A 15,678-nucleotide genomic window follows, 5' to 3' on the forward strand; every position below is an offset into this window, starting at 1 on the left:
TTCCAAGTTTTTATATTTTACAACTGATATTTTTATTAGAGTCCACAGTCTGCTAAATAAAAGCAGTAACAAGATATTTCACAAACTATTGTACAATTTAAATCATATGAATTTAATTTCATAAAAAATTAGGTGCATATTCATAGTGGCTAACTTAAAAATGCTGTTTCATCTATGGTCTAAAATACTTCTTTTATTATGAGAGATTTAGTTCCAGCACTAAAAATAATCCCATCGGTATATATATTTTTTACATGTTTTACAACATAAAGTTTGTGCTCTTAATCAAAAAGATCCACAGACTAATTCAGCATGTAAAAAATAATTTTACAAAACATCAAGTCAACCTTTCAAATCCACTTTTATTTTGTTTTTCCTCCTCACATACAGAACTTCTCCCCACACCACATTTCTTGTAGCTATAGAGTCATGTGATGATGTTCAGGTACCATTTTATCCCTAAAACGTGGCTGGCATCAAAATATGACAGTTAACCAGTGTTAAATCTATAAAATATTTACATAGCACAGCACATTAAGCTTTAGACACTCGGCAATTAAACCACATAAAAATAAAACCAGACCCCCATCCCACGTGTTCGGAGTTGGTGCTCACGGCCCCCATCTGGCGACTCTACGTGGTTCGAAAGGCAGCAGAGGCATCAGGCAGTTACGTGAGAGGACACTGAACACTATGGTCTGGAAGCACATTAGCACGTTACCCCAGTGTCATGTACCACCACCCCACCTTTCTCCAAGGTGGTCTCATGATTCTAGAATGGCAGGTCCAGCTGATACAAAATGAAGACAGACAACACAACATTTACTCTGTGGAGATGCCCTAACTCCTACTATGCGCGTGCTGTGACTTTGAACACAACTCGTCCTAAAAACTTGTCACGATCATCCTGGTTTTTTAGGTTGGGTGATCCATCAATCTTGCACTCAACTGTTACTTCATTTACGGTACTGCTGGTGGCATTAAAGGAGACCTGGACAGCAACTAATGGCTGCAGATAACTCACCTGGCAAATAAAGGAAAATACATGAATTCCAATTCTATGGTAACTTCATTTATACTTTTATCAGGAGTTGGTTTATTCTAAAGTTTTTAAAAACAAGTTTTAATCTATTACATATTTTTTCTTTTGAACTGGATACTCATTTTTCACTTAAGTTTTTATGGATAGAAGTGTTCAGATGGCTATCAATGTTTCTGTGAGCACTGCATAGGTTGGGTCTCATTATCATTTTTTGGATACTCTATAATCTTGGTTTGAGTTTCCCCTTGCACCCAAGGACTACCTTACTGATTACTTAGATCTCCTAGATCCTTACTTACGGTTGCTGTGTTAATTTGATGCAAATATATTCCTAACTGTATTTTATCATCACTGTGGTTTCTAGACCTTTTCCTTCACTAAAAGGAACTAGGGGGCTGATTCCAGGACTGGGGCAGAGAAAGTACAAGATGAACATGGAGTATCTTGTAGTGCCAGAAGTAAGGAGGTGCTCAGAGAATCGTGGGAACATGTCTAAAGGACACAGAAGCCAGCCTGAAGTTCTCTCACTGGCCAAATTTGGGACAATTTTAGCATCAAAATAAATAGAACTGACAATAAGAGTCCATGAGACTATAAATAAATGGTGGAGAAGGCAAAGCTCTTTGCTGGAGCAGAATGCCAACTAGTAAATGGAGGAAAGAAAGATGGAATTAGAAAAACATCTGGGAACACTCCTATTAGTTGATTCAGGCAAGCATCAACACATGCTTAAAGCTAGGGGGGGAAACACAATTGTGTAGACTCTCCAAGTATTCTCTCCACATGATACTTGATTACGAAAGAAAAAAAATAACTTCACAGCAGAGAAACCTGGCTGTAAGTGTTCAAGGTTACCATCACACTAATGTGACCAATCAATGCCACATTCCTCCTGATACTATGTTCTGAAAACGTAGTATTTTTTGAGGCATTCTTGCCAAAAATGTACAACCTACATTTAATCATGAAAAACATCAAACTCAAACTGAGGAACAAATAAAATAGGCCCCAAAAAAGTCCTGTACTCATTTTTGAAGAGTACCAGGGCATAAAACAGACTGAGGAACTGTTCCAGGTTGTAAGTGACTAAAGATGTAACAATGTGATACCCTGCACCAGGACCTTACTGGTAAAATTTCAACAAGGTCTGTAGACTGGATGATAGTATTGTTTCAATGTTGATTTCCTTTGGTAACTCTATTATGGTCATATAGAAGGTCCTTATTTTTAGGAAAATAAAACAAGCATTTACTGTAAAGAGGCACCATGTTTATAAGTTAATCCCAAATGGTTCAGGAAAGAAATTATACATAAATAGAGACTGGTAAGACAAAGCAGGTAAAATATTACCATTTGGGAAATCTGGGGAAAGGGTCTATAGGACTTCTTTGTATTATTCTAGCCACTTTATTTTTTTCACCTCTGGGCACATTCAGTGCACACTCTAAAGAAAGAAAAAATGGTATTTTATAAGTTCTGAACTGTAGATGTGGGATCTCTACTTGGCATCACCATTTAAAGACCAGAGTAGAGGATGCAGAAGTTACACAGGGCATATGTCTGCCTACCCCAGACAAGTGACATTTTAATACAGATGCGCCAGTTCCCCAAGAGTCAAAACCACTTACAAACTTCTAAGTACTTACATGCAGTTTTTTCCCATAATATGGAAAATATTTTAAATCTATAAGTCCATTGGGAGGATAAGTTGATAGAGCTGCTGTGTTTTCACTCTAAAGGAGAAAACAAGAGAAACCTTTTTTTAGGCCACAAAAAACAACTTAAAAAGGAGTATCAATTATATTTTTGAGAACAGACATGTTTTTGCTTAAATCCTCTGACACAAACTATCCTGATTCTTCTCAACATTTCCCGATATAAGCCTATAAGGCTTTTCCAGAAGAGTCCCTTCTAACGTATAGCCAGATCTGATCATGCACTGTCTAAAAATCTTATCTGCCTTCCAACTACCCAATGCCAGTTCTCCAGCCACTGACAGCAGGAAGGGAGTGGTCTATAGGGGCCCAATGTATTCCTGAAATGATTTAAAATACTGTGCTTCCAGACTGTAAACAAGGGCTGCCACACTGCAGAATGCAGGATTCAGGCCTGGGAGGCAGCAAAAGTTTCCTGTGATTAGTAACTAACGGTAACCAGACGGGGAAATGATGATGTAACTGCCAAAATCTATTAGGAAAAATTTAAGGTACTCCAAGCAAAACTCTTCTTAACCAATTTAAATACCCTTAAATTTATGAGCACATGCAAATCAAAGTAATCGAATTTACTGGAATTATATTCCATGTATTTTAAAAACTGGTAAATGTGACCAACAGACAAATTAATCATCCATAATCCAACTCATTCATGTTATTATCTCTATTCTTCTTGATAAGCAATGAGAATTCTCAGGTAACACATTCTGAACAGGACTAATTTTAACAACTGTAACTAACACACACTGAGTAGATGACAAATCAATGACTTAAGAGCGGTGGAAGTTTACTAAGCATGAATTAAAATAAAACATTAATAAAAGCTTGAATTCTAGATTTAAATGCACTAATTTCTATTTTTGAAAGCACACAGCAAAACTAAGCATCTCCTCTAAGGAGAAGTCCTCCTCTGCTTATGTAATGATGAGCAGCACATGTGACAGACAAGTGACACAGCAAGATGACAGCACAACGCACAGAGTGACGACACCCCACAAAATGTGCAAGCTCTCAAGATCCAGGTCAAAAGTAGGTGGAAAGAATAGGAGATAACAAAGCTGAGAGAAATTGTAGAACCCATTTTCAACCACCACCCCACATTTGTACTCTTTATATAAAGAAAAAACAATCACTGTAATGAGTGCCTTTCTGTTTTCTCTTAATACATGAGCTTAATTCACAGAAACAGAGATGTTCCCCAACATGTAAAGGAGATTTTCTGTGGATTACATTTTATTGATTTGGTATTTCCAGCCAGATACCCCATTTAACTCCTTTTAGGCCCAACACCCTTCTGTGGGCAGGATCAATTACCAAGACGAGAACTGAGGCTCAGTTAAGATCACCCAGGTGTGACTGACTCTTAACTGTTCTCTTGGTTTGTACCAAAAACGTTGGCAAGCTTTTACTTGTACTTTCTGAAATATTGAAGTGCCTATCTGAAAAATGGTAACTTGAGGGTGAGGCATACATGTCCTAGTTTTCTGAGTATATGAATGACATCTTTGGAAACTAGGAGCAACTAAGTTGAAGAATCTATTAATAGTCACTAAGTTTTAAAATGAGTGTATTTTCTTCTGCACACTCACCACCCTTAAGATTTGAACACAAACCAAATGTTCTAAGCAGTGTTTATCTCTGGGTAGCATTTACCAATTTTTTTCTTCTACATTTTTCTATATATTCCTAAATGAACAGGATTCACTTTTATAGAAAAATTAAATATTCATCTTTTAAATTAAATGCCCAAGAGCATGTTGTCATCAATATTTTGGTATCTTATGTAAAACAAGCAGATCAAACTATGTAATACATCTATATCTTCTCTTGTATTCTTAAAAATAAGTCAACTAAAGAATTTAAAGAACACTTGATATAGACAAATGTAATGGAAAACATGATGATCTGCAGTAAATGTTCCCATCTGCTCTAGAGCCACACCCCTAAAATGTACACACTCCACCTGATTACTCCTTTGTAACTGGTCTAGTACAAGGCAGTTTTTAACAAACTTTCTAAAAACAGACTGACTCCCCAACTAAATAAAATCCCCATCTACGCTTTACATACATCTTCAAACAACAAACTGAAATTTAGTCATTAATCAGGATTTTTCATTACCATTTCCGCCAACTATTCTAGAAGCAAAGGATACACAATAGATAAAAATCCATTTAAAACCCTAAGGGAACAGTTACACGGAGTTGTTTATACTGGCCAACGGTTTACAAAATTGACATCTTAGGAAAGGAGTTTACAGCTTTTGCCCTTCTGGGGCATGCACGTAGTCTGCTCACAAGCAAAGCAAAAGCTCCCACATACAGGTACACTGTCATGAAATTAGCACTTCTACCTGGCTGAAGTCTAGCACCTAAGCCTCGGGACCTTTCTATGGGAAAGACTTGCAAGCAAGGAGGGTAATAAAGAGTTACTTTTTCTGAATCTTTCTCGTAGCCATAATGTTTTCTTGTCTTAAGAGATCAGAGAATCTGCTTAGATTTTCAGAAGGATTTGTTTATCAAGAAAAGCTCAGCTTAGATGTAGCATCTGGTTTTAAGTAACATACTGGCTGACCTGACTCTGGTATAAGGAGGTAAAGTGAATTGCCTATGGTTCACACATGCATACTTCAACCCAGATGAGAAACCATAAATTTCCTGGCTTTTTATTCTACTCTTCTGAATAAATATTCAAAAGAAATTATTAAAGAACCACTGTGCAAGAAATTTCTGCCCAAATAAGAAATCCATTCATGGCTAAAAGGAAGACTGTTTTCTCCACAACTTTAGAAGTAATTTCAATGTAACATTTCAAGTAAGATACTTTGAACACAGATTTGGGGTTGGAATGCTAAATTTTGCACAACAAAAAAATTAAATTTAGAGGGGCGCCTGGGTGGCTCAGTCGTTAAGCGTTTGCCTTCGGCTTGGGTCATGGTCCCAGGGTCCTGGGAAGGAGCCCCGCATCGGGCTCCCTGCTCCACAGGAAGCCTGCTTCTCCCTCTCCCACTCCCCTGCTTGTGTTCCCTCTCTCGCTGTGTCTCTCTCTGTCAAATGACTAAATAAAATCTTTAAAATAAAATAAAATTTAGAGCTTTAACATTTTCTCCTCAGAACTCTTACCCATCATTTACATATTTGTCTTAGTTGCACTTGCAGCATGGAGAGAAAACAAAAGAAGTTATGAGATGAAAACTGCATAGCACTCTGGAAAAAAAGTAGGGATAGGAGAAATACTGCCACTGCCTTAAGGAAAATGTACCATGTTTCATGAACTCTCAGATGCCACTATGTACACCAATTTATGTACTATTAATAAAGAAAAAATCTTATGATACACTATTAAGACACCAAACATTATAAGGCCAACCCCCATTTCAGTGTTATTAAGCTAGAAAAAAGTGAATCTCAGATTTCATATATGTAAATGCAAACACAGTGAAATCAATGCACATGGAAAACATCTTTTTTGATTTATCATTTGCAAATTAAGAAGGGCTCGACACCCAAAGTTTGGTGGAATTTTATTCTTCTAAGATTGGCACTTCAGAGGACTTTTAAAATACTAAGATATACTAAAGCTTTAAAAGAAGTTGGGTTATTTTTTGAATACTAACCTTTGAAATACATTCTATCCTTGGTTCTCCTTGAGGTTTTAATCCAATTATCTAAGGTAAAGAAAAACTGGTTAATTGAAACATCACAACATATATAAAAGAACCTCCTGTTTTGTTGCTGGGGACCCAGGGGTGGAAGGGTTGAGAGGAATACTAACTCGGTGTATTGAAACTGTTACATCTGCCTTTTAATTTTATTTTAGAGGATTAGAATGGACTTTTCAATATAATAATCTTACCAATTAGCTGTCTTATTACTGTACTAGGGCAATTTAGAAAAATCCATTACTGAAGAACTGAGTAAAACACAGTATTGCACTTTGCTACCCTTAAAAACAAGAAACAAACAGAAACCTTTAATGCTAACAGTAGGAACTGCAGAAGCATAAAACTGTTTTTCACGAAAATGTATTAGGTCAAAACCTCAACAAGTTTCCATAAAGTTTCCATGGAGCCTTACCACATCTCACATCTGTCTGTTCCACAAAATGCATACACTGGGGAGAATCCCATTTTAAGACACAGTTATACTAACTCTTCATGGCAATTTATCCCATCTCTTTTGTGGGGGGATCTTTTTATGTTTTGAATTTATATGCATTTTATAAGCAAATGCCTGTAAAATGTAAACATCCCTCCCGAAAGAGAAGTTCTGTGGCAACCTAAGTAATATCAACAGCAGTAACAATCCTTCCCCATGTGATGGACTTTGGAACAAACTATACTGGGATTCAACCCCCTGCTACACTCAGCATGCACAGCTCATGAATGATCCCAGCTTGAGCCTGATAATGCTGTCTTCTTGTCATGTCCTGTAAAGCTATGCCCCATCAGCAGGTGTAATCCTGACCCTCATCATTCAAAGAGGACATACTGAAAGAGAAAATAAACTTGAAAGGATGGTCCTGTAGGAGAAGGAACTGAACTTCTCTTGACTTTATATTGGGAGTAGATTTTCCAGGAATCTAGATGTTATGAAGATACTCCTGGAAGGCTGAATTGTAAAAGGGATTCCTGTTAAGCTAAATAAATTTAATTCATCTTACGAGCTAGATTGTCTAGTGTGTCCCATTACTCTTGGCTTATTTTGTTAACCTTAATTTCAATGAAGTCTTCCTGAACCATACCACTGTAATTATTAAGGTACCTATTATGTGTCAGGCAGTGTTTCAGAATGATCTCTATAGAGTGTCTTGGGATCATGAGGAAACTGTCATTGTCCACATGGGGAAAGGAGGGGAGGCTGGAAGGGCATCAGTCTGGGCGCTTCAGGATCTGGCTGGCTCTTTCATTTAGCAGTGCCAATGGACGGTAGCAATTTGCTTATCAAGGGCAACTTTAGTGAGATATAAACTCATGCATGATCTTGAGAGGTCTACACCTGCTTATAAAGCTGCTTTTTCTTTGAGTAAATGATCAGGAATAACCACCTCATTCTTCACGGGAGGCCTTACAGGTCTCGATAGGACAACTGTATCAGAACACAGCTCTGCAGTATAGTATTTATAAAGCAGTGAGGCACAGGGGTTAGAGAGTACTTCATTACATAAGGAAGCATCTTCTTTTGCACAATAACCCCAAGTCATTTTTACTTCCACATAGAGAAGCTAATGAGCTTAATTTGCTAATGTCTATAGAATTCAAGCACTTCCTCTGTACAGCAAAGCAAAATGTAGCAACACCCCACTGAGCTCATTATAATGCAATTTTATTTGTATGTCTACTTTTTAATTATATGTACATATACTATAAAACTATGCTTTGCTACTAAATATTCAGAAAGCGGTTTAACCAACTGCCTTCAGCTCAGGTCATGATCCCAGAGTCCTGGGATCGAGCCCCGCGTCGGGCTCCCTGCTCATGCAGGAAGCCTGCTTCTCCCTCTGCCTGCCGCTCCCCCTGCTTGTGCTCTCTCCCTCTCTCTCTCTCGCTATCTCTGTGTGTCAAATAAATAAATAAAATCTTTAAAAATAAATAAAAATAAATAAATAAATATTCAGAAAAAGTTTAAACCAAGACCTTATAGATTCTCAATGGAATTTTAAATATTACAATAAAGGATTCAAAGATGAGCACTGCACATTAAAAAAAACCATGCTTTAGTTATGACAACCTGAATACCTGCCCCCTGAAGCATTCATCTATGTCTAAATGCACATAAATAAGAAGGGAAAAGCTGAAGCTGCTGTACTTCCCTAATCCATGAATTAATGAACCAGTCTTAGTTTTTTTCTGTATTAATTTTCCAAAGGTCAATTAATACCGTGGCTAATCTTTTATGCGAGTTGCCCCTAAATGAGATAAAAAAAAAAAAAAGAGTTGCCAGCTTCTTCATATAAGCTACTAGAAAAAAGCAGCAGCAAAATATGTACATACTCAGGCGCCTGGGTGGCTCAGATGGTTAAGCGTCTGCCTTCGGCTCAGGTCATGATCCCAGAGTCCTGGGATCAAGTCCCACATCGGGCTCCCTGCTCCTTGGGAGCCTGTTTCTCCCTCTGCCTCTCTCTCTCTCTGTCTCTCATGAATAAATAAATAAAACCTTTAAAAAAAAAATATGTACATACTCTGTTCATTTTCACAAGAACACAAGGATTTCCTCTGGAGTAGCCAAACTCTGGATCATCCACACCACTGCATGCTTGAAGTAAGGCAACAGGAAACTGACATGCACCATAAATTGGACCCTTCTGTTCAAAAAGTGCTCCATCAGGACAGGCTGTGAGATTCTTCTGTTCTTCTAAATCGTATGCTAAAAAGGAAACATACATGTGTACACAGATCAGCCAGAAACAGTTCTTAAACACACCCAGAACACATCATCCTTTGGATGACACTTTTCAAAAACAAAAACAGTAATGCTGATTACCAGATTATTCTGGGGAAAGAATGTTAAGTTTGTTCCTTTAACTTTTTGATGTTTACTCCATTTCAACAATGACACCAACTGGATTACAGACCAGTCTCTTTTGTCACCATTAGGTGGCGCCAGCCACAGCTATAGCTTTATCTGAATGCCTCCAATGCTCACGGCCCAAAAGATAGTGGTGGTAACCTATAAACTTGTCATATCACTGTGTTGTACACCTGAAACTAATTATGTGTCAACTATACTCCCATAAAAAAAGATACAGTGGTGAGAACATATAAAGGCATTGCGGCTGCCCTTACGGATTTTACAGTATAATGGGGAAAATAGACATTAAATCTAACAATCATAACTGAAGGGCCTAAAGATATATAGTGCTATGGCAGTCTAGTCTGCAGGGACTGCAACAAAGCTGAGCGTCAAGGGGCACCTGTGAGTTAATGTTAACTTAGAGAAGGGTGTTTTTAGCAGAAACAGAGGTAACATCTTAGATAAACGCAAGTGATAAAGGAGTCAAATGGTCACAACCTGGAGATGGGGAAGAAAGGAGAGGGAAAGATACACACTGGGTTTTTGGCTGTTTGCTCCACACTAGCAGTGTTAGGCAAGAGTGGCACAACAGTGAGCAAGCCTGATGTGGTCCCTGCCCTCAACGAATGTGTTTACTGAGAGATACTTACAAATAGTTAAGATATGCTACAGCAGTACCTCAATAAGAACTACTGGTGTGTGGGTACAACTGGTACCAGAAAAAGGCCACCTAAAGTGAATTCAACCAAAACAGGAACAAAAATTTCAAAGTAAATGTGTGGGGTTTTTTTTAAAGTTATTTATTAGAGTGAGAGAGAGAGAGAGAGAGAGAGCGCGCGCGCGCACGCGCACACACAAGCAGGGGGAGTGGCAGGCAGAGAGAGAAGCAGACTCCCCCCTGAGCAGGGAGCCTGATACGGGCTCCATCCCAGGATCCCAGGCTCATGACCTGAGCCAAAGGCAGACACCCAACCACCTGAGCCACCCAGGTGCCCCAGTAAATGTCTTTATAAGAAAGTGTAGATCTTTACTTTGGAAAAAAATTGTCAAAAAATCTTTGGTTTCATCTTTTATTTAGCCAAAGTTAGGATACAATTGTAAATTATGTACTCATTTAAAAGAAGAATTCAAATATTTGGAAGATAGGGTTAAACTTCTACAACACAATAGGTACCTCACAACATTCATTACTTCCTTTTTGACTTTGGTGGCACAATCATAAAGATCATTTTGCAAGAAATATTCCGAGGCCTTCACCAATTTCCCCCAAGGGTCTGACTGCATATACCTTTTGGTATAGGTCAGTTCATCAGTGACCATTTTTGTATCATGCCATGTTCCACTTCAATACAAAATCACTCTAATGCAAGGAGTTGTAATGATGAATGGTCAGATTATGAAGACCCCCCTCGCCCCGAGTCCAAGGCATGATGGGACATAGATCACTAATCCCAGACAGAGTAACCAAAGAGCCCTATACACCTGACGAAAGCCTAAAATAAGAAAAAGAAAGGTCAACAGGAAAGGAAAAGGGAAGAGGAAGACCTGAAAGGAAAAAGGTTAATCTGAACAAAATAAAACTTAAACCAAAACAAATTTTAGAATCCAAAAGAAATACATTTAGAAACAGAATGAAAAAACCGGCCTTGCAAAGGAGAAAAAGGCAAAAACAAAGGAACTAAAATTCTATATATAGCTAAACTATCACCTATAAATGCAAAATTAGGTCATTTTCAGAAATGAAAGGACTCAAAATTTACATCTCATGTCTCTTTTCTTATGAAGTTACTTGAAATAGATATACCCCATTAAACTAGGCAGTAAATTAAGAAAAAAGAAGGCAGGAGCCAATAAACAGTGGATCCAACTAAAGTGATAAAAAGGAGTCCCAAAAATGACAGCTGGATAGTTAAAGGCCTAAACAATTACCTGTACAGAATATGGAAGGAGGGGAAAAGCTCTAGAGTTTTCCAGGAAAAAAGGGACTCAAAAGGATACCTCAAATGACAGTGTACAAATAAGGAAGTCAGAAGAGTGTCTACAGATGACAGAATTAAGACATAAAGACTAAGTATAAAAAGGTGACCAATAACGAAGCTAAAAATAGTAACTCAATTATTGAACTGGGTGGGTGGGGGAGGTCTGAGGCATGTGAGGTAAATCGTCATCTGTCATGGCAGGAAGTAAAGACGATGTATAAAAGTGATAGATCAAGAACCAGCAGGAAAATATAGTATTTGGAGATACAGAAAAAAATACCGTAAGAGAAAGTTCAAAACCATGAAGTTCTTTCCCACTGAACATGTAACCAGAATCAGATTATTCACAACCTCCACTGCTTCCTCTCTTGCCATACCCCCATTCTACTCCTCTGCATTAGTGTAATGGCCTCCTAACTAGCTTCCCTGCTTCCCCTCCCCCATAGTCTCAAAAAAGCAGCCTAAGTGATCCTTTAAAAATTCGAGTCACATGATGTTATTCCCTGCCTAAAAACCTCCAACTTGGTCAGCGTAAAAACCAAAGAACTTAACGATGGCCTCTGAAGACCTACACAACCTAGTCCTCCTGTACTTCCCTGACCTTGAGCTCCTACAACTCTCACCTTGGCTTACTCTATCCAGGCCGTCTCGCTTCCTTGGTAAACTGTGACATTTTAAGCCTCGGGCTAGTTCCCTCACCTTCAGATCCTTCCTCAAGGATCCCCTTCCATGAGACCTTCCTAGACCACCCTGTTCAAAACTGTAACCCTTCCCATCTCTCCATCTGTGCCTCATGTCCCTCTACTGCACTCATCACCCTCCCATGCACCACAGGACTATAGACTCCATGAACACGTTTCCTGTGTTCACTGACAGAACTTAGAAGAGTACTCGACACAAAGAAGGCCCTCCAAAAATATTTGTTGAGTAAATTAATAGGATTGCAGCTAAAAAGGAGAAGGACAGGAAATGGTTTTCCTTATAGACCTTTCCTTACTATTTGATTTTTAAATCACGGATTATATTCTGACAAAAACATCCTTAACAAACTATCAAGGGAAGGAGATTTCGAAAGGCAGCCAAGTGGGGGTGTAGGATCAACAGCTTTTTGATTTAAGACAAGAGAAGTCGAGGACTTCTGCGTGCTGATGGAAGGATCCAATGAAGTGAGGCTCTATCCACACTGGAAAAGGAATAGTTAACAATGCTTCCAAGGCACTGAAAGAAGAAGATCCAAAAAGCAGGACTGGTACAGGTGGCCTTAAACGCGAGGAAGGGCATCAAAGCAGGAGAAATATCATAGACAAAATGACTGTAACTGTAGGTCTGTTTTACTGGTAATGGGAAAACTGGTGGAATTCCCATCTGAGTACTTCCATTATTTCTTTAAGGAGGAAGGCAGGTTATATGAAGTGAGTTATAGTGGGAAAGGTAACGGGTCAGAGGTTTGAGTAGAGGTTGGAAATAATCCCGTCAGAGACTTATCCAGAGAAATTCAACAGGATTGCCAGGTAGTAGAGCTGGTCCACTTTGAGGGAGGTGGTAAAATATTCATTGTGCTGATTAGTCCTGAGGAAAGCCTTCAGCAGCCTGCTCAGGCGGCAGGCTCAAAGAACGGGCTTCATCCAGGAATTATACGGTTTCATCTAGGAGAATTACTAGGAGAATTACGTGGCTTCATCCATGTGCATTTTATGACAGACTGACAGGTAAGGGATTTTAGAGTACTGGCAAAACTAAAAATGAAATGAAAAACCATGGAATTAGGGGCGCCTGGGTGGCTCAGTTGGTTAAGCGACTGCCTTCGGCTCAGGTCATGATCCTGGAGTCCCGGGATCGAGTCCCACATCGGGCTCCCTGCTCAACTCAGGGAGTCTGCTTCTCCCTCTGACCCTCTCCTGCTCTCTCTCTCACATAAATAAATAAAATCTTAAGAAAAAAAAAAAAAGAAAGAAAAACCATGTAATTAATAAGCTTGGTAAAAAGGGAAGTAAGGGAGAAGGGGCTGGGATAAAATAAAACAGTGAAGTGGAAGTCCCAATGAGGTAGAAAAATAGTGAGGGAAAGTTAAACAGGCGAACCAGAAGGTTGTGTCAGGAAAGCCTTATTAATCAGTCATTTTGGCAATGGGGTCCTATATGTTCTAAGGAATGAATGTAGAGCTCTGTGCCCGAGGAAGAGGTGAGGCGATTAAGAACCAACAGGCCAGGGCATGTGATGATTATTCATGTGTATGTTAATACCACAGAGTTAGGTTAAACAAAACAAGAGGAAAAACTGGGTTAGGATGACTGTAACAGCCTGCTAACTCCAAAACCCACAGCGGACAGGTATTTGGTTTTGTTTTTTTAAATGATAAATACCATTCCTTTTCCCCTTCGTAAGTACATTGGATCCAAAAGATCCAAATACATAAGTCATTATTTTGTATAATTTAGTTTTGTTTTAAATACTTTTTAATGCAGATATAAATACGTTATGTTTCAACAGACTTACTCATGCACTTATTACAGAAAAGAAATCAACTGCCCACTCGGCTTAGATCCCTATGTCTTTCCATAAGTTAGAATATTCTTATGACTAATTATAAAATCTACCTGCAAGTCCTCTCAGTGGACTGTGTTTAACAGGAAAAAAAAAAAAAAGGTAAAACAGACTCTAAGAAAGATGTTTCTAAAAGTAATCATTATTTGGTTTTCTAAAAGTAATCACTATCATATGGTTTCGCTAATAACTAAAATCTTTTACCTCACTCTAAGAAAACATACTTACGTTTTAGAAACTTCCTAAGGTCTTCAATGTACCCTTGATAGGACCGTGGATCAGACACAGTGAATGAATATTCCAATGCAGTTAGTGGTTTTGGAAAAACTGTAAGTCCTATAAAGAGATAAAAGAAAAAGGGGGAAAATTAACTGCAGGAAATTCCCTTCTTTCCTTCTTTCTCCTTGCTCTTATATCTAAAGGGCAGATCTCATTAAATTATAAGGAAAACTGTGTTCACAGATATGCTGAAATTATCAAGAACTTCTCACTTCTGATTATGAAGGCACAGATATTTAAATGGAAGAGAACTGCAAATCTTCAAAATAATCTGACATTATCAGTTAAAAACCTCCCCTAAACCTGATTATCCACAGTTAATTATAATTGCTGTTCCTGACTTAAAAAGTTGTAGATTTTAGTTTGTACTTCCTATTTTCATTTATTTCTATCAAATATTTTTAGGTTTTGCCAATTTGCTATTAATAGGAGAAAAATTTTAGCCAATCAGTCTCCCCACTTCTGTCATTCAAATTACAACTGTATGGAAACATAGAACTTACTTGAATGAAAGAGGCCTATATACAATTTTAACTCTAAGGTTAACTATTCTTCCTTCAATAATAAACACTGCTCTATAATTAAAATGTCATTTTCACATGATGAGTTTGGAATATAACCACCAACAGTTTCATATCAGGAGTCAACACCCATGTATACAGAACATGCTGAATGAGTTTAAGAAAAGAAAATGTAAGCATATTTATCTGTAAGAAAGATAATCAGGCTTCCCCAACTTTAATATAAGCTTTCTTTGTTTAAAAAGCATTAGATCTAGGGGTGCCTGGGTGGCTCAGTTGGTTAAGCATCCAACTCTTGGCTCAGGTCATGGTCTGCCAGGTCAGGCTCCCCTTCCTTCTGCCCCTCTGCCCCTTCCCCCACTTGTACACACACACACACACACACACACACACTCACTCTCTCTCTCTCTCTCCCTCTCAAATAAATAAATAAATCTTAAAAAAAAAAGCATTAGATCTAGATTATTAATTCAGCCTTGCACTCAGTCCTAAAATTTTCACTAGTCTCTAAACATTTCCCATATCAAAGTTATTAGAGATGCCATGCCTTGCACTAAATCTGAAAATATACAAATAACAAGAGTTGTTTTAGTTTCCATTAAAACTGCTGCTCACAGACATCTAGTTCTTTTTTTTTTCATTGTATTTTAATTCCAGTATGGCTAACAGACAGTGTTATATTTTGTTTTTGTTGTTTTTTTAAATACAGTGTTACATTTTAGATCAGATCCAGTTTTTTTACTTGCCTGTGTTGGGTTTGCATGAATCTTAAGTTAAACTAGATGCAGTGCTACCCAAATAATGATGAAACAGTGTTCCTACATGGCAGAGCAAATCTTAGTCTACATTCAGCACAAAAGACCTCCTTAATTAAACTCCCCATTCACCTACGTCAACATACCAGAGATCAATTGTATTTGGATAATCTCCTATGCCTGGTTTTCCATCCACTGCAAAATCTTTTATCTATAATAACTTTTTAAGACTTTTTGTAAGTCTTAAATGAAGGAATAAAATGTCTTACTGTCCAACATATTAAGTGACCATCTGCATATGTATGAAATTGTTTTTATTTTTTAAGGTTTT

General features: G+C 38.0%; 1 protein-coding gene across 1 annotated transcript in view; it reads right to left on the reverse strand.

Moving 5' to 3' along the window:
* Nucleotides 1-342: 342 nt before the first annotated feature.
* Nucleotides 343-15,678, reverse strand: part of ATP1B3 (ATPase Na+/K+ transporting subunit beta 3) — a 43,269-nt gene continuing 27,933 nt past the window's right edge. Inside the window, exons 3-7 of the mRNA XM_025881259.2 lie at nt 14,021-14,128; nt 8,938-9,122; nt 6,374-6,424; nt 2,689-2,775; nt 343-1,024 (exon numbers count right to left, since the gene is read on the reverse strand). Coding sequence (XP_025737044.1) covers nt 851-1,024; nt 2,689-2,775; nt 6,374-6,424; nt 8,938-9,122; nt 14,021-14,128 — 605 coding nt within the window. The 3' untranslated portion in view covers nt 343-850. The remainder of the gene's footprint in view (nt 1,025-2,688; nt 2,776-6,373; nt 6,425-8,937; nt 9,123-14,020; nt 14,129-15,678) is intronic.

Source organism: Callorhinus ursinus, unplaced genomic scaffold (genome assembly GCF_003265705.2).
Source record: "Callorhinus ursinus isolate GAN/ISIS: 27379988/994484 unplaced genomic scaffold, GSC_fseal_2.0 scaffold1, whole genome shotgun sequence".
Classification (NCBI taxonomy): Eukaryota; Metazoa; Chordata; class Mammalia; order Carnivora; family Otariidae; genus Callorhinus; species Callorhinus ursinus.